The 19305-nt window shown below is 37.9% G+C and overlaps 2 protein-coding genes across 2 annotated transcripts; both read left to right on the forward strand.

The window, feature by feature from the left end:
• Positions 1–13598: 13598 nt before the first annotated feature.
• Positions 13599–18247, forward strand: LOC137298830 (uncharacterized). The gene is made up of 5 exons (XM_067831117.1): positions 13599–14732; positions 15816–15908; positions 16828–16902; positions 17281–17345; positions 17533–18247. The coding sequence occupies exons 1-5, from the start codon at positions 14510–14512 to the stop codon at positions 17632–17634; spliced, it is 558 nt and encodes a 185-aa protein (XP_067687218.1). The 5' UTR covers positions 13599–14509; the 3' UTR covers positions 17635–18247.
• Positions 13650–14399, forward strand: LOC137297755 (uncharacterized; the record flags this gene model as incomplete). Its single annotated transcript, XM_067829695.1, has 1 exon — positions 13650–14399. A coding segment is annotated over one exon (750 nt), but the record flags the coding sequence as incomplete, so codon positions are not given.
• Positions 18248–19305: the final 1058 nt, after the last annotated feature.

Below are 19305 nucleotides of genomic sequence, written 5' to 3' on the forward strand. Positions count from 1 at the left end.
TCTGTTTGTACAATAATTTTCAAAAACATAAATCTAGACTTTTGCAATCGCATAGTGTTTGTAGGTGCTATAATTCACATATATTTCAAATTTGAATGAAATCGAGGAATAAATAGATTTTTTAGGAAATTTTACCGCCACACTCGTTACTTAAAATACAGTGTGGAGGCTGAAGACCAATTCTAACCCGGATCCCAATTGCTTAGAACGGTGCTCATTATATTGATCACTGGATTATCTGGTCCAGAGTCGATAACTTACAGACGGTTGTTACGTGGTATCGCCGGTTGTTGCGTGACCGAGCTCTACCATTCGAGTAAAGTACTGCAATAAATAAATGTCACGTGTAAACAAACTTCCATCCCATTCCATTTGAGATATGGAGGTGCAAAATCGGGATAGTTTCTCCGTGCGAGTCACTATCTAAGTAATTATAGCAGCATTAAGTCCTGATAAATATTTAACGTGTCTCTGGGACAGGTCTTTGTTAAGAGCATTGTGTAAATTTAGAACATCTCTTCATGATTAATATATAAGTCACTCTGTTCCTAATGATCTCAACGTTATGAAGGACGAGGTCCACGTCCTGTTTATGTATAAAAGATATCATGACCTGAGATAAAAATATCCCCCAAGCCTATCCAATCACTATTCAGTGTGTAATATGTTAAATTAAAATAATGAGGATAATTTACGAGAACTCGCCATCTTTCCTAAAACTTAGAAATAGAAATAGAAATGTATTGTTCACCACGTGACATGTGTTCAGTGAATGTGAAACTAAACTCACTCACTCACTCACTCACTCATATGATCAGTAGGTATTATTACTCTCACTGTCATATTATATGGAATTATGGATTTATCCGAAGAAGAGAATATGTAAACTATCGATTATATGCTTATCTATACAAATAATACAAAGGGATTTATGTGAACTATTTTGATATTGTTATTCTCACATTGTCGCCTGTAGATAGAAAACAGCCTTAAATATTTCCCTTCATTTGAACGTCAATATATACAACCACATATATCCAATGTGAAACCGCGTAGGACGTCCTGTAGGAATTCCGTCCCGATTCGATGTAACACAAATGTTTAAATTGTGTACAACCATGATTTAACTTCCTGCTTGTGACCAACACGACACACGTCTTAAAGTACTCTAAGTGGCCCACAGCCTTCTAGGACATGGATAAAACTGAAGCATATAACTGACACCGCGGTAGCAGTAGTGTCTTTTGTGACGCCGTTATTACCATCGCCACACACGATGCGAGCGTGAGTATGTTAACTATAAGTCGTAAACTTTGTAATGTATATACATGAGAAAATATCACTCAAGAACTGGATCACACACAATCATGTTCGAATGGCTGTCTGTCTGCTGAAGTATACAACACATTCAAGCCATATTGACATATGTTTTTGTAAATCATTAGAGATATATGTTTGCATTTGACATATCCGTTACTTCCACGTAGACATCATATCAGTTTAATGGCATAAACTTTGCATTGTTCCATAAGGTGCAAGTAGCTTTGAGAGTAAATTTTGTTAAAAGAGGAATGTTTGCAGATGCGGAACTATTTGACTTCGAGACTGGACAGGGTGAAAATAATCGCCTTGTTTATTTTCCTTATTTCTAAATGACATTGTTGACAGTTTAGCAGCTACTGAAGAATTGAATATTAATTTAATTACTTTACGTATGTGCGCGCATTTGTCAGCTACATAGGTCATTCAAAGGCTCAATGTGATCACCACTTGTAATTATTTCCAGAGCAAATGACCTTTCCCTTTCAGAAAAGTATGTTACGCAAGTGTAGTACCTGCAAGGAGGTTATACGCCTGTATGTAAAGACACAGAAAAAGGAGCCAAATTTGTTTGTTGATCACATTGACATTTGTGATTTGAAAGGCAAAAGGAAACATAAAACTCAAAAGCAGTTAAAACTGAGAGAAATCGAAATCCATTTGTCTGCCCTCCGAAATACAGCAGGTGGCAAAATTATTCTTCATGTCAGCGGGACTGCTGGTGATGATCGTTACCTTGGATGTGTTGATGAGTTTCTGGAGGAGAGTTTGAACAATTTCCTATGTGATGGAACCTTGTTTGTTGATACATATTCACGGAAATGGCTAAGTGAAATACGCACATTTGAGGAATTCACAGATTGCATTCAACACGTCACAATTTAATTCTGGACTCACAAAAGTCCAGAAACTCTCAGCACTGTGGCCACTCTCTCACAAGGGATTTCGCAAAATTAAACAGGCAGCTGTTATGTATATGTGCTAAGGATGAAAAAATGAAAAAAAATTTTTTCGAAAACTCAAAATTTAAACTCGCTCGCCCATGGGCACGCCCATGGGCGAACAGTGGCCAATGGGTAGGTGTGTTTAATTTCATCCAGAATAAATGTTTTGGAGGTTGTAAATGAATTTAAAAATGTTGATAAGTATCATGACACAAATTTCAGCTTGTTGTGACTTGACACTGCTAACTGACAGCGATTTAAAAAAGTCTCGCCCATGGGTGAAAAACATATTGGCCCATGGACGAGAATAATTAATTTCATTGAAACTACATGTTTTTTTCCCAGGCTTTGCAGCTTTTCAATGAATGAACGTGTATTTATTATTGTCTTGACACGAAATTAAGCTTATTTTGACTTAATTCGGCTAATTTAGAGTGATTTTTCAAAACGCCTCGCCCATGGGCGAAAACCATTTGGCCCATGGGTGAGAATATCTACTTTTACTCAAAATACACCTTTTCCCATGTTTTGGAGGTTGTGAATGGATGAAAGTATGTTCCTAAGTATCATGTCACAAAATTCAACTCATTTTGAATTAATTCCGTTAATTTAGAGCTATTTAACAAAATCTCACCTATGGGCGAAAAACATTTTGGCCCATGGGCGAGAATATTTCCTTTTACCCCAAATCCATCTTTTCCGATATTTGGAGGATGTAAATGAATGAAAGTACATTTATGAGTATCATGACAGAACTTTCAACTCATTTTGACTTAATTCCTCTAAATGAGAGCAATTTTGAAAACTCTCGCCCATGGGAGAAAGACATTTTGGACCATGGGCGAGAGTATTTGCCTTCACTCAAAATACATCTTTTCCTGTGGTTTGGAGGTTGTAAATGAAGGAGGATATATTTATGAGTATCATGGCACAAAATCCAACTCATTAGGACTTAATTCTGCTAATTGAGACCGATTTTCAGAAACATCTCGCCCATGGGCGAAAAACATTGGGCCCATGAGCGAAAATATTTCCTTTTCACTCCAAATACATCTTTTGTAATGTTTTGGAGGATGTAAATGAATGAAAGTGCCATTGTGAGTATCATGACACAAAATTCAACTGATTTGGACTTAATTTTGCGAGTTCAGGAAGATTTTTTTTAAAATATGCCAGAATAATTACTTTTACTCAAAATACATCTTTTCCTGTGTTTTGGAGGTTGTAAATGAATGACGATATATTTGTAAGTATCATGGCACAAAATCCAACTCATTTTGACTTAATTCTGCTAATGTGTAACAAGTACAAGAATCTGGACTTCCACTTAAATTTTCATAGCTTTTTTTTATTGTCTTGGGGGTTGTAAATTTATGAATGAAAGTGTGTTTATAAGTATCACGACATAAAAATGAAATCATTCCGGTCTTAATTCGACTAATCTCGCTCGTGGACGAAAATATTTTCGTTTGCTTGTTTTCTTTATTTTGCAAACATATGGTTTAAAAATAGATGAAATTCTGATGAAAATTCAGTTTAATTTCGTGAGTTTAGTTTTATGTCGCACTCAGCAATATCCCAACAATATGGCGGCGGTTTGTAGATAATCGTGTTTGGATCAGACAATCCAGTGATCAACAGCATGAGCATCAATCTGAACAATTGGGAACTGATGACATGTGTCAGCAAAAGTCAGCGAGCCTGACCACCCGATCCCGTTACTCACCTCTTACGACACGCATAGTCGCCTTTTATGGCAAGCATGGGTTGTTGAAGCCCTTTACTTCCAGCAACATATACAGTACACTTAGAATACTAAGCCTTGAGATTCTTTTGAATTTAGGTATTCTATAAATATAACAAAATTCAACCTATATCTATGAAGTTGAAGTTATTTGTGAAAGCCCTAATGAAGAGTGACCAAACTCCAGTGACTATGCTGGGACACATTAATAAACGGTGTTGTGAGATCTTTAGACTGTATTGAAATATGTCTTGTCAATTCCACTGACATTCACCAAATGTACCTACTTAGTAGTTTTAAGTGTGCCTACCCAGTTTAGCATGTTTCGTTTTAATAGTGTGGTCTCCATTTTTAGTAATTCCCGTTTGCCCGTCCCGGCTTTTCTTCGTCCGAGGTTTTATGGGGTATTCTCCTATTTGTCAGACCAGAAATAATCTACAACAGGGGTAGGTCACTCGCTTGTTTTCTTTACCATTTGTACTAATTAGTATGCGCGTCCTCATGCTCCAATGCACACAGTGACCTGATTCGTCTCCATCGCAACTTAGGCTGCGTTTAACAGTACTTCAGCCAGTTTACTGTATCAGTCGAAATCTTGCAATGAATGAATGAATGAATGAATGAATGAAGAGCAAGAAGTATATGTGAATGAATGAAAGAAATGATAAAAGAAAGAAGTGCATATGTGAATGAATGAGAAAGATATAATAAAAGAAAGAAGTACATATGTGAATGAATGAAAGAATAAATGATAAACCACTGCCGTCCCTTCCAAAACATGCTAAAGAACGCAAAACTATCGTTAGATCACATGTGTTAACATCAGCTCGTTATTGTCTCCCTGGTCAGACGTAACAATTGTCAGAAAGGTTAAAAAAACAAACTATCTGGTTGACTGCACAGCTGCCTGTTGACGTAGTCTACCCACATCACCTACTTTTCCTGCGTAACCTTCATCTACATCACCATCCTTAATATACTGAGCAGAGAGCACAGAAGGCCCTATAGCTGTAACCACTGAACCGTGGCGTCTCTCTGCTTCCAAGTTCCCAAGTGGGGGTGTCCTTTTCTACCTATTCCATTAATCTTTAAAACATCTAACAAGCTCAACGCATGAATTTTTTTACTCAAATGTGATGTTATACATATCATAAGAGTATTTTTTATGTATTATTCAGTTGATAAATTATTATTTCATGATACATATATGTACAATATTTTGCTTCGATTCTGTAACTACCCACATTATGACATTGAGACCATTCTGATTTATCGAGTAAAATACGATTGTATAGTTTTGAGTTTGAATCTTGGCATATTTTACCGGTTTGCCACTTTTGCACTCTACCTTTTGAAAGGGGGCGTGCATATTTTGGTGGTTTTTAGTATTCCATCTATTCATTTGGATTTATTAATTTATTTGTTTTTGTTTTGTTTTGTTATTTCCTGCTAGTGGGCCTGTTAGTCTGCTTTGATAACTGTAAATTTATTCTGACGTTTGACGAGCGGAACATGAAGTGTTGTTATCATGTATGTTATGTAATTATATTATTGGTATGGAGCGGCATTGATATGTATGTTTATGCTTGCCAATCCAGTCCCGATTACTTGAGGAGATTAGTTTAAACTATAGATTAACGTATCCATACTATTAATGTATAATCATTATATCGGGCTATGAGGAATACGTAATGTAATCAACATTGACTTTGCATTCACTTTTCTATTTTTTAAATAAATTTTCACTATTTTTGCTTCACTCGAAAAGATTTACTTTGGATTTCGTGATTGTGGTCTCTAGGTATTTTAGAAATTATGTTGTTGAGACAACTGGAACTGTTGATCTGCAGTCTTTCAAAATTCCTTTTCACGAGATATATTCACCCTTTTTACCAGTTCTCAAAATGAAGATATAGCTGTTTACACAAAGGTATCTTCCCGTAAAATAAGTAGGACGAAACGTGAAGCATAGCAGCGCATTTGCCATAACTGAAGTTGTTAAAATGATCCTGAAAACTGTCATTTTCAACATTCACCTTGCAGGCAATTTTATCAAGAAACTAAATAACTCATTACTAATGGAAGGAGTGAACTGAAAGCCCATTTCAGTAACTGACGTCACTGATTGAACTCGCTATCATCGATTCACTTACATTCTGGTACACGTGTCTTATTTCGTTTCCTGAGGACACACATTTTACTTTTTTTATATAGAAAATCCGTATAATCCGTAATCTAATCCCATAAAACAACACCGTTGTCACTGCACCAAACGATTTTGACCACGACCCAAAACAAAGGTTTAACTTACAGGACTACCTGTAAGATATCCCTTTCTTGATAACGAGTTTAACAGCTACGCCGAAATGCTGTTTACCTTATAAGAAGTTGTGCATCCATAGAACTTTCGTGTTTTTTTTCCAAATGATCATGACCTGAACAGATATTACTTTGTCGGAGACTTCATGAGTGATTTTCAAGTTCTAATCCACACACTGATGTCCACTTTTTCATCATTTTGACTTTTATCTCAGTTTGCTGAGTATCTCAGCATAACTCGCAAAGACAATGGAAACTGAGCGGAACGATGACACTTTCTGTTTCTTCCGCGTTCACTTACGTAATTTCCGCAAAGCGCCTACGACAATTTGCGCCGAAAAAGTTATGTCTCGTCCGCTGGTCTTGTTTATTGGAGTAAAACAGCTGCCGCTTTCAAGTGTATTTTACTTGTCATATACAAAATTCATCCATGGATCACATTAGGTCATTAGGGGACACCAGCTTTTAAATGAACAGGTGTTCGTGAGTGTATATGGATGAAAAAGACTGATTGCGCAAGACGCGCAGCCAAATATCTCACATTCAAAGGAAAACTCGAATTGATTGTTTTATAAGGCGTCGAGCTGACCAGTTGGTTTTGGTGTTGTGTATGAACCTCCTTTGCAAGAACTTTGTCAAGCATACCTGCTTTGTCCTTTTGCAAGACCTGCACATATTAGTCTTTGAAAGACATTGACATTTATGTGCAGGTGCTCTGGAAAACCTTGTCCGGCACGATATTCCTTCCAATTTAGTTATTGTGTGCATGCTGCATTTCAATTTTGGAAATGTGCTTAAAACATATTTTGATTCTCAAAGAATGTGGTTCGTTTAGCAAGCAAAATATTGCTTTGCTTTGCTTTGCTTTGATTAACACTTCACCAGTACCATACAATATTACAGAATACACAAAACCGGATACACAAAAACGACATATTATAGCATTGTGATTAGGGGTATATGGAGTTATAGGAGTCCCTTTTTATCCACCGAGACAAGATTCGGGGAGGGGGTAACGGAGGAGATGACCAAGACACACGTACTCCACACGCTATCATGGTCTTCCTTACTGCTTGAAGATCGACCTTTTCTCACTGTGGTCTATGATGACTCGGTGAACGGAAAAGAACTTATTCACTGTGAAGACCAGAAAATAGTTGAACCTTCTCACACATGTTCAGTGTTTCTACAAAGAGCTAGTCAGACACAACAAACCATAATTCTATTTTCATGTTTACTTATATGATAGATGTATTTGATGTAATGATATGTATGCATATCTTATTATATGATAGTTCATATGGATGACGACACATGCTTCATTTATATTTTGTATTATATGCTGTATGGGTGAGGTACAGTAAAGCTTGTTCACCAGTCCCAATCAGAGTTACAAAACACACAAATATACAACAACATGGAGATGTGTGGAGAAAATAGAGACACATGGAGAACAGCAATGTCATAACTGAACAGAAATCATTCCCTCTATTGGTGAAGGCCGTGTGGGATTAGTTAAACAAAGTAATCTAGTCGACCATGCCTCCTAATCCTCTTACTCCTTAAACAAACGACTTGCCTGAGCTGTCTAAAATTGAATTGAAATTTTTGTAAATTCGATGTTTCGGGTATTACGTAAGGAGGTAATCAGGTGTCAACACTATGGCGTTCGATGCTCCGGACATGAAGGAAAACCAAATACGTTATAAAGTACAGTAATGTGGTCACTATGAGCGAGGCAGACAGTCTGATGAGCACAGCTCATACGGAAATCTCTTGTCTTTGGAGCTGCTCGTTGAGACGCTGAAGCCTTCTGTCAGGTTCGTCTTTATTCTTTATTGTGGCCACTGTGTCACAATATGCAGTTTACATGCTCACAGAGCCTCGATTCACGATGACGCCAACTTTCTCGACTACTGTTCGTGCGACGACTACATTCAGGAATTGGTTCCACAGCTCATTCTTTCACCGATGTCTTTGTGTATGTGTTTTAGCTCGTTAATTAGCGTAGAGATGAGTCTTCTGCTATTCTCGGGCACAAGTTCTCCAAGGTCGTCGACGCTACGGGTGTCATTAGAACAGTGTTGAGCACTGTCACACTCCACTGCTTTTCGACAGTCCTGTTGTGTATTTGATAAAACAATCGACAATCCGGGTGTGAACCAAAAGAGGATACCACCATTCTCATCGGTGGATGAAATGGGATGAAGAAAACCCGCATACTCTTCATCACGTTGCTACACCGTATTTACCATAACGGATGTTTAAATATCACTTTATGTAAATAGAGCATCAAAACAAGCTGAAACCATGTATTATATGAATATGGTACTAACTATAGTCGATTCGAACCACTGCTTTACGGTTCACTGACTGCCGTGGATGCAGGCTTTTCCCACGTGGCGGGGTAAAACTTAATGATATATTCTCCCTCGCAAGGCCACGTGAACCAATCAGAAATGGACATTCTTAAATGGGGTAGGAGAAATGTGCCCTGTACGTTCTTATGAACCTTGATCTTTCAGGTACATTTCATCAGTTGTGTACAAATACTGGTCTAGAAAAATGTTTCAAGTCTTTGAATGTCATTTAGAAGTGAAAATACATAAGAATGAAGATTTTTATGGATATCAACTTCTTTATGAGAGAACACAACGTTTCGGAGTTAATGCTTACTCCTTCATCAGGTGATTGAGAAAGGGATACAGAGGTGTATTTATATGAGAAAGGGATACAGAGGTGTATTTATATGAGAAAGGGATACAGAGGTGTATTTATATGAGAAAGGGATCGTTAACTCATTCCACTTGTTACTTTGTTATTGTTTTACCTGTACATATATAATACACCTCTGTATCCCTTTCTCAATCACCTGATGAAGGAGTAAGCATTAACTCCGAAACGTTGTGTTCTCTCATAAAGAAGTTGATATCCATAAAAATCTTCATTCTTAGAAAAATGTTTCAAACATTTTAATACGTATTGATGCAGGGGCTCCATATATGTTCTTGTTTACGTCCCGCTCGTCAAACGTCAGAATAAATTTACAGGTATCAAAGCAGACTCACTCGCTGGGCCACTAGCAATTAAAAAAACCAAACAAAGCAAAAACAGATAAATCAATTAATTTAAACAAATAGATGGAATACTAAAAACCACCTAAATATTAGTATGCACGCCCCATTTAAAAACATAGAGCGCTAAAGTGGCAAGATTCAAACTCAAAACTATTCAATCGTATTTTACTCGATAAATCAAAATGGTCTCAATGTCATAAAGTGGGTAGTTACAGAATCAAAGCAAAATATTTTACATGTTTATGTACGATTTATTTAGCAAAGCCAGAAAAATCCCCGACAAACACGGCCGCTTCTCCTCAATACATGGGTTTGTGAGAGTGAGGGTACTCCCTACAGGGCTCACTCCCATTAGTTAACAAGGCGTCCTCCCATTTTATGTATTTTTTACTCGATAGGTGCGGAAAATTAATTAGGCGATGTGGGTATGTCATGACTGGTTGATTTCTCAGGATTAGGTGAATTGGGTATGGCAGAGTCGATATACTATGATCATAGGGGATTTAGCAACCATGTTGGAGTGAAGGAATGACAAAACTCTGTGATAGATTAATGAGTGTCTTTTTTAAGCATTATGAAAATGGGAATAGTAAATTAACACAAAATGCCCTAGACCTGTCCTGCGTGTCATACATATATATATGATTATGTATAACATCACATTTTAATAAAAAGATGCATGCGTTGAGCTTGTTAGATGTTTTAAAGATTAATGGAATAGGTAGAAAAGAACACCTCCACTTGGGAACTTGGGAGCAGAGAGACGCCACGGTTCAGTGGTTACAGCTATAGGGCCTTCTGTGCTCTCTGCTCAATATATTAAGGGTGGTGATGAATGAATGAATGAATGAATGAATGAATGAATGAATTTCTTTATTTCCTCCAGAATTTACATCCGAAGATTTACAGCATCTCTGATGTTACTCAGAGCAAACACATAATGTTAATATATAGAATATGAATGCTAGAATAGAAACATGAATGCTAACGTCATAAGCTGCGTAAATAACTATTCAAGAACATATGTACACAGACTGTCGGTTATTGCTGCACAGAAAAGAGAGGACTGTCCAACACATTCTTGAGATGAAATACATATTTACAAAATAATAGTGACACATTTTCCCAAGTGGTCAAGCTAGCAATTCCAGGTAATGTTTGAGCCGGTCCCCAGAATAATGCAAGCATTTCATTTTCATCCAAAAGTTCAATTTTAACATAACTGTCAACATCCAGTTGGTCAATGAGGGTGGAGAAGAATTCATTTCGTTCAGTTACATAGTACTCACAGTGCAAAAGTACATGTCTGTCAAAATGGAAGAGGTAGAGAAGGACACCCCCCCCCCCCTTGGGAACTTGGAAGCAGAGAGACGCCACGGTTCAGTGGTTACAGCTATAGGGCCTTCTGTGCTCTCTGCTCAATATATTAAGGGTGGTGATGTAGATGAAGGTTACGCAGGAAAAGTAGGTGATGTGGGTAGACTACGTCAACAGGCAGCTGTGCAGTCAACCAGATAGTTTGTTGTTTTAACCTGTCTGACAATTGTTACGTCTGACCAGGGAGACAATAACGAGCTGATGTTAACACATGTGATCTAACGATAGTTCTTTAGCATGTTTTGGAAGGCATGACCGTGGTGTATCATTTATTCTTTCACATATGTACTTCTTTCTTTTATTATATCTTTCTCATTCATTCACATATGCACTTCTTTCTTTTATCATTTCTTTCATTCACATATACTTCTTGCTCTTCACTCATTCAGTCAGTCAGTCAGTCAGTCAGTCAGTCAGTCAGTCAGTCAGTCGATTTCGACTGATACAGTAAACTGGCTGAAGTACTGTTAAACGCAGCCTAAGTTGCGATGGAGACGAATCAGGTCACTGTGTGCATTGGAGCATGAGGACGCGCATACTAATTAGTACAAATGGTAAAGAAAACAAGCGAGTGACCTACCCCTGTTGTAGATTATTTCTGGTCTGACAAATAGGAGAATACCCCATAAAACCTCGGACGAAGAAAAGCCGGGACGGGCAAACGGGAATTACTAAAAATGGAGACCACACTATTAAAACGAAACATGCTAAACTGGGTAGGCACACTTAAAACTACTAAGTAGGTACATTTGGTGAATGTCAGTGGAATTGACAAGACATATTTCAATACAGTCTAAAGATCTCACAACACCGTTTATTAATGTGTCCCAGCATAGTCACTGGAGTTTGGTCACTCTTCATTAGGGCTTTCACAAATAACTTCAACTTCATAGATATAGGTTGAATTTTGTTATATTTATAGAATACCTAAATTCAAAAGAATCTCAAGGCTTAGTATTCTAAGTGTACTGTATATGTTGCTGGAAGTAAAGGGCTTCAACAACCCATGCTTGCCATAAAAGGCGACTATGCGTGTCGTAAGAGGTGAGTAACGGGATCGGGTGGTCAGGCTCGCTGACTTTTGCTGACACATGTCATCAGTTCCCAATTGTTCAGATTGATGCTCATGCTGTTGATCACTGGATTGTCTGATCCAAACACGATTATCTACAAACCGCCGCCATATTGTTGGGATATTGCTGAGTGCGACATAAAACTAAACTCACGAAATTAAACTGAATTTTCATCAGAATTTCATCTATTTTTAAACCATATGTTTGCAAAATAAAGAAAACAAGCAAACGAAAATATTTTCGTCCACGAACGAGATTAGTCGAATTAAGACCGGAATGATTTCATTTTTTTGTCGTGATACTTATAAACACACTTTCATTCATAAATTTACAACCCCCAAGACAATAAAAAAAAGCTATGAAAATTTAAGTGGAAGTCCAGATTCTTGTACTTGTTACACATTAGCAGAATTAAGTCAAAATGAGTTGGATTTTGTGCCATGATACATATAAATATATCCTAATTCATTTACAACCCCCAAAACACTGGAAAAGATGTATTTTGAGTAAAATTAATTATTCTGGCATATTTAAAAAAAATCTTCCTGAATTCGCAAAATTAAGTCCAAATCAGTTGAATTTTGTGCCATGATACTCATAATGGCACTTTCATTCATTTACATCCTCCAAAACATTACAAAAGATGTATTTGGAGTGAAAAGGAAATATTTTCGCTCATGGGCCCAATGTTTTTCGCCCATGGGCGAGATGTTTCTGAAAATCGGTCTCAATTAGCAGAATTAAGTCCTAATGAGTTGGATTTTGTGCCATGATACTCATAAATATATCCTCCTTCATTTACATCCTCCAAACCACAGGAAAAGATGTATTTTGAGTGAAGGCAAATACTCTCGCCCATGGTCCAAAATGTCTTTCTCCCATGGGCGAGAGTTTTCAAAATTGCTCTCATTTAGAGGAATCAAGTCAAAATGAGTTGAAAGTTCTGTCATGATACTCATAAATGTACTTTCATTCATTTACATCCTCCAAATATTGGAAAAGATGGATTTGGGGTAAAAGGGAATATTCTCGCCAGTGGGCCAAAATGTTTTTCGCCCATAGGTGAGATTTTGTTAAATAGCTCTAAATTAACGGAATTAATTCAAAATGAGTTGAATTTTGTGACATGATACTTAGGAACATACTTTCATCCATTCACAACCTCCAAAACATGGGAAAAGGTGTATTTTGAGTAAAAGTAGATATTCTCACCCATGGGCCAAATGGTTTTCGCCCATGGGCGAGGCGTTTTGAAAAATCACTCTAAATTAGCCGAATTAAGTCAAAATAAGCTTAATTTCGTGTCAAGACAATAATAAATACACGTTCATTCATTGAAAAGCTGCAAAGCCTGGAAAAAAACATGTAGTTTCAATGAAATTAATTATTCTCGTCCATGGGCCAATATGTTTTTCACCCATGGGCGAGACTTTTTTAAATCGCTGTCAGTTAGCAGTGTCAAGTCACAACAAGCTGAAATTTGTGTCATGATACTTATCAACATTTTTAAATTCATTTACAACCTCCAAAACATTTATTCTGGATGAAATTAAACACTTTCGCCCATGGGCCTGCCCATGGGCCTACCCATTGGCCACTGTTCGCCCATGGGCGTGCCCATGGGCGAGCGAGTTTAAATTTTGAGTTTTCGAAAAAAATTTTTTTCATTTTTTCATCCTTAGCACATATACATAACAGCTGCCTGTTTAATTTTGCGAAATCCCTTGTGAGAGAGTGGCCACAGTGCTGAGAGTTTCTGGACTTTTGTGAGTCCAGAATTAAATTGTGACGTGTTATTCTCATATCGGTTGAGAAAACAAAGGGAGTTGCTACTGTGGATTTTAAAACTAAAATTTGCTCCGACTTAAAAGTCGAAAGACCATCAACGCTTAATATCGTATCTCTCTTGTGTCAAAGGAAGAGTTCTCCCCAAAAAGCAGCAACATTAAGAGGTTTGCTACCAAATCCGCTTGAAAGTCGAAACATACAGCTCAAAGCATATCGACCTAAAGACCAAGACAAAAGCAACATTGAAAGTAACCCAGATACATTTGCTCAATATATTTGGGAAAAACTTCGCTTCAGGGAATATCTCAGCTGCATGACAAAAAATGAAGACGGAGGGTCCTTCTATTTAGGAATTACAGAAAAAGAAAAACAGTATCAATGTGTACCACAGGACAGCACACGAACCTACAGTAGTTTCGCCCCAGAGATTGAGGGATTTGTATTGCCCTTTAGTGAAGACGATTTAAAGAACAGTCTTTTGCGTTTGATTCAATCTCATGTTAGGATCCTACACGTTGATACAGCTCTCGAGGACTTTCCACCAGATCTTATAAAATTTCAGTTTCACTGTTCTAAAAGCAAAGGGTGTGTTCTGGAAATTGCGGTTGGTTATACGAGCGGGATAGCGTTCTATGATGAAAAAGGTCCCCTGGCTTATCACGTGAAAGAAGGGGAAGTTCAAAGAATAACCCCGGACGACTGGTTGAGTAGAGTAACAAAAACGTTTGATGATTTCAAGGGTGATTCATCTCCTTAGTAAGCAAGAACCTTGTAAGCAAAACCTGAAGGTAGCTGAACTCCTTTACACAGCGAAACATTACAGCAGAATCTTCATACGTTCTCGTCTACGTCAGAACAGTTATAAAAATGACGTCAAGTTCCGATGCGAATCGTTCCAGTCTCTCAGACGGCACCTTAGACAACCTTCATAAGGGCATGGTTTGTGCTTACAAAAACAACCGTGAAAATAGCAGCGATAGCAATGATGGACCATTGAACAACCCAAATAGCAAGTCCATAAATACAGGATGCCATGATTATTTTAACGAATCATCCACCATCCTCAGACGGAGAAAACCTAAAGTCCCAGGTGAGTTGGCTCCTTTTAATTTGGGGGATGAATGGTGTCTCAAATCTGAAATAGGTTTCTAGTACAATGCGACTGAGTCAAATGTAAAGTACCGGGTCACAAATATATCAACTCTTCAAGTCTTGGTTTTCAGTGAAACAGTCATACTAAATTTTTCACAGCGAGCGATCTTGAATGAAGGTCAAGCGTTGACGAAGAGGAAGACAGATGACACAACTCCAGTATAACTGAAAGTGTAAATCCGTAAATGTGTCGTCAACACAACAACCAGCCTTTACATACAGTCGGTCATTCTTGAGCATTCCAGCGAAATATGGAATCTTCGCGATCGGCCTCGCATTTACCAACAGTCAAAACACACAAACACAAAACACACACCCAACCGACGAATGCCTAAAGGGAGGCAACTCTGAAGCGCAACCTAAAAACGCCTGCCGTTAAAATAATGTTACCATGATACGAAATGTGACCCATAACAAGTATCACTCAAAACTCTAAACATTAATCAATGATGATAAAAATTACAGAAAACACACTCTCGTAACCGGTTCGTCATTATTTGCCTGCACAAATCTCCCAGGTTCACTGAGATATGGGCAAATCATGTCTGGTATTAGTGTTGTATGTACATCAGAGAACCCATTCAAATGTTTCCATGTTTATAATTCGGCGTTTCATTTTTTTAGAGTATATGCATGTTTGTACATTTCAGAGTAGTTTTTATCAATAATCTACATTAATATGAATGTGCGCACATTGTTTCAGCGTCCTGTTTAGTTACCTTAATAGAAATGAGTCCACAATGTTTCAGAGTAGTTTCCATGTCCTGTGCATTGGTGTGTGTATGCATACAACGTTTCAGAGTAACGCCTAATGCTTTCGTGATGTCTATCCACAATACAGACTTTTACAGGAATTCTGCCGAAACCAATGATATTGTATCAGCATCCAAATGGACACAAACTGTAAGGTCAGTTTGGTAGATAAAGAAGTGTGTTATGTACAGACATGCATTAGTCACGCTAAACTATACTGGTTAATTTTATACACAACAATATTTCAACATTACTATTTTTTCCCCAGAAGCAGTAACTCTTGCTGGGCCTCAGCAGCTACCTTCCACTTATGATCAGAAAGATCTGATGAGTATTTTGGTGAACATTCAAATTCACCAAGGTAAGAAGATGAGGAGAAGGTTGGTAGATGGCAAAGGTTTAAAGTAAGAAGCAAAGATGTTTGACAATGACATGAATATGAAACTAGGATTAAAAATATAGTTTTTGCAGAATATGAACCGAAAAAAACGAAAATGATCTGATGAGTATTTTGATGAACATTCAGAAACAAGGTGAGACCAACTATGAAGAAGGTGGATAGATGTCAGAGGTTAAAAGTAAGACGCCAAGACAATGACAAGGATGTGAAAGAAGAATATAAAATGTCGATTTGTGGAACGTGTACCCTCAAAGCCATCAGGGATATTTGCATTTTGTTGACTGTTTCACTGGCAAATATTACTTTTGTTTGTCAAACTCCGCCTAGTCCATTGTTTTCTTTGTTGGAAAAGTGGACAAGATGTGTTGAACAGTGCTATCGTCATATAAAATTCAAAATGACACCTGTTTACCAAAGAGAATGTGAGAAAGATTGGTTTGTGACATGTGACAATTTTGAAAGACTGTAGCACTGCATCTCGAAGAGAGACAGATTATGATCATTCCTACTCAGTTTAAGTGACGTTGGATGTGTATACTGTGTATCCTTAGCGCATGATGAATGACCGAACAAACGAATAAATGAACGAACGGATAAAGGAATGAATGAACGGATGAATGAATTTATAAATAAAACCATTCATTTGCACCCATGCATCCTAAAAGACACAGTTCCAATATTTGTGACCGAATGTTAGCCAAATGTGTCTGGTAGCCGTATGCATGTCATATTTGTCTTTTTAGTTATTTTCTCTGACAATCTTTCTTCAGATATAATCTAATGTACGCATTAAACTTCTGTATGTGATGCGATGCCTTGACAAATATGTCATGTGATTCAGTCTTAAACCAAATTTTGTTGTCATTCACTGTTGGGACAGAAACACTGCTAAAGGAGGTCAGAGAGATCAAAGACACACAGAAAGAGATACAACGAGATCTTGTGAGACTGAAGGGTAAGGTTGATCTCAAACTCGTTATAGTACATTTCACGGACAACCATCACCTGTAAGTCTTACTATCACACATGATTGTATTTTAGTACACCATGGGGCAGGGTGGTAGGTCTGACTTACTAGGACTCGCTGTGATGGCAGCTGTAATCCCTGGGTCACTGGTTCGAATCCCACATTTGCTACCAATATGATCTTTAAGCTGTAACTACCAAACCCCTTCTCGCTGGTTTCGCCACATACGTTGTCCTCAATGGCCTCACTATGTCATAATCTCAAGCTGTTCCCCACACAGTTTGTTTTTAATTTCTTCTTTATATTTCTATAGCGCGCATATTATTCATTGATAACGTGATGTGAAGTTATCCGTTTTCATTTTAGGCAGCAGTAGTGATGGTGACCTCAGTGTAACGGGCCTTGCCTATGACAGACGCGCCCGATATTCAGTGAGTATAAACTTATATGCTTCCCATAGAGTAGCAGTATTTTCCCCATCTTCCCCCTTGTACCTTTACGAGAACTCAGTTTCACTCAGATATTTATAGTGTTATCGAATTCAAATGTATGCAAGTGTTTTCGCACATGAAAAAATTCCTTGTATATCTTATATGAGGAAAACATTCTGACTTGCAGATTCGCCCCATGAGCACAGTATCTATGAGAATTCAAGAAATGGCGAATTCGGAATCAGCATATGTAAGAACCAATGAAGAGGAATTCGATACCAGACTTTAAGACTTCATGTATATTTTAAAATTATATTATTATTTTGTATTCAGTGCACTACACGAAGTTTCGTGCAGATGGATTGTCTAATGACTGTTAATTTTAGTCTCCAACGGCTGTGAATATTCATATGTTTTTCTTCACGACAAATACAGATCTGAATCAATATTTGTCTTGAAGGAATACATATGAATATGTGGGAGATCTTTAAATTGAACATGCCACAACGTCTTGGAGATGTTTGATGTTTTTATTTAACTGTCTGATCTTTTTTTTTTTGAAGGGGTGCTTCCTAGATGTGTCTTGACTGTTTTGGTTTTTTTCAAGCTGACTGAACACAAAGATTTTAGTTCCCCGGTGCGGAGTGTTATCGACGTGCCATGTCGGCAGGGAGTGTAGCTTACATTGAATATGCCGCATTATATGAATGAAGTACTTTGAGTTTCATATTTTGTATGGTGAATCTGTATGTTGATATTCAGTGGATCTAATGGGGACATGTTAGATGACTTCATAAAGAAGTAAGACTTTTTAACAGTTCTCAATAACACTTGCTTTTTATTATTGTACCTCATGTAAAATATTGTCAGTCTGCCAGAAATAAACTGTTCTTAAATTGCTGTATGACAGCTTTGTCAATGACATGCAACAAACACAAATGCAACACAATAGTATTGCCATACAGGAAGTACACACTAGGAGAACAGCCAGGCGGTGAAGAGGAACGCTTCATAAAGGCCCGTGAAGATCCGGGTTAGAATTGGTCTTCAGCAACTCATGCTTGTCGCAAGTGGCGACCAACTGGATCGGTGGTCAGGCTCGTTGAACTAGTTGATACATGTCATCGATTCCCAATTACGCTGATCAGTGCTCTTGATTTTGATCACTGGATTGTCTGGTTCAGACTCTATTATTTACAGACCGTCGCCATAGAGCTGAGCTGGAATAATGTTCATTGCGGCGTAATACTAGCCTCACTCACTCGCTGTTGGACTTACGAGAGTGGAGTAAGTTCAATGGAAAGAGAGAGAGAGACAGACAGAGCGAGAGAGTCTCTCTGTGTGTGTCTGTGTGTGTGCGTGTGTGTGTCTGTGTGTGTGTCTGTGTGTGTACAGAGTCACTTCACTTCAAGAATGGATCTCTTTGTTACCCTGGATGTACGGTTACTCCTGTAAGGCAAGGACCAGTGCTGTGTGTCTGAAGGGGCTAACCATATTATAGGAATTTCAGCTGACTAGCATGAGCATAGTTACCATGAAGAAATGCACTGATGTTACAAACCCCGTTGAAACAATGAGGAACAACCTCTTCTCCGTCATAAGTGAGTGTTAAACTGTGTGGTAGCCTGGCAGTTAAAGCCTTCGCTCGTCCCACCGAAGACCCAGGTTAGGGTGTCCCCAGTCGTGACATTGCTGGAACGTTGCAAAAATCGACTTCTAACTAAACTCTCTCGCTCATCGCTAAGTGTGGGCCAGAGTAATAGCCAGGGGGTTAAAGCATCCTCTATAGCTAGTCCCAAAGGATTCGATTGTCCCAAAGGGATTAATTAATGAAGTTCACTTCTGGTTTTCTCGGTGGTCTCGGTAAAATTAGTGTCAAGACACTCTCACTCACTCACTCACTCATTCACTCTAGAGTCACATGTGAGTTATTGTTATGAGATTAAATTGAAAAGGTGTA

The sequence above is a fragment of the Haliotis asinina genome, chromosome 10, assembly GCF_037392515.1.
Source record: "Haliotis asinina isolate JCU_RB_2024 chromosome 10, JCU_Hal_asi_v2, whole genome shotgun sequence".
Lineage (NCBI taxonomy): Eukaryota > Metazoa > Mollusca > Gastropoda > Lepetellida > Haliotidae > Haliotis > Haliotis asinina.

Excerpts from the sequence above, each read along its gene's own strand:
- LOC137298830 (XM_067831117.1), top strand. The coding sequence starts at position 14,510 with ATGACGTCAAGTTCCGATGCGAATCGTTCCAGTCTCTCAGACGGCACC. Across the intron at positions 14,733-15,815 it reads GAGAAAACCTAAAGTCCCAG|AAGCAGTAACTCTTGCTGGG; the intron begins GTGAGTTGGCTC and ends TTTTTTCCCCAG. Across the intron at positions 15,909-16,827 it reads GAACATTCAAATTCACCAAG|AAACACTGCTAAAGGAGGTC; the intron begins GTAAGAAGATGA and ends CTGTTGGGACAG.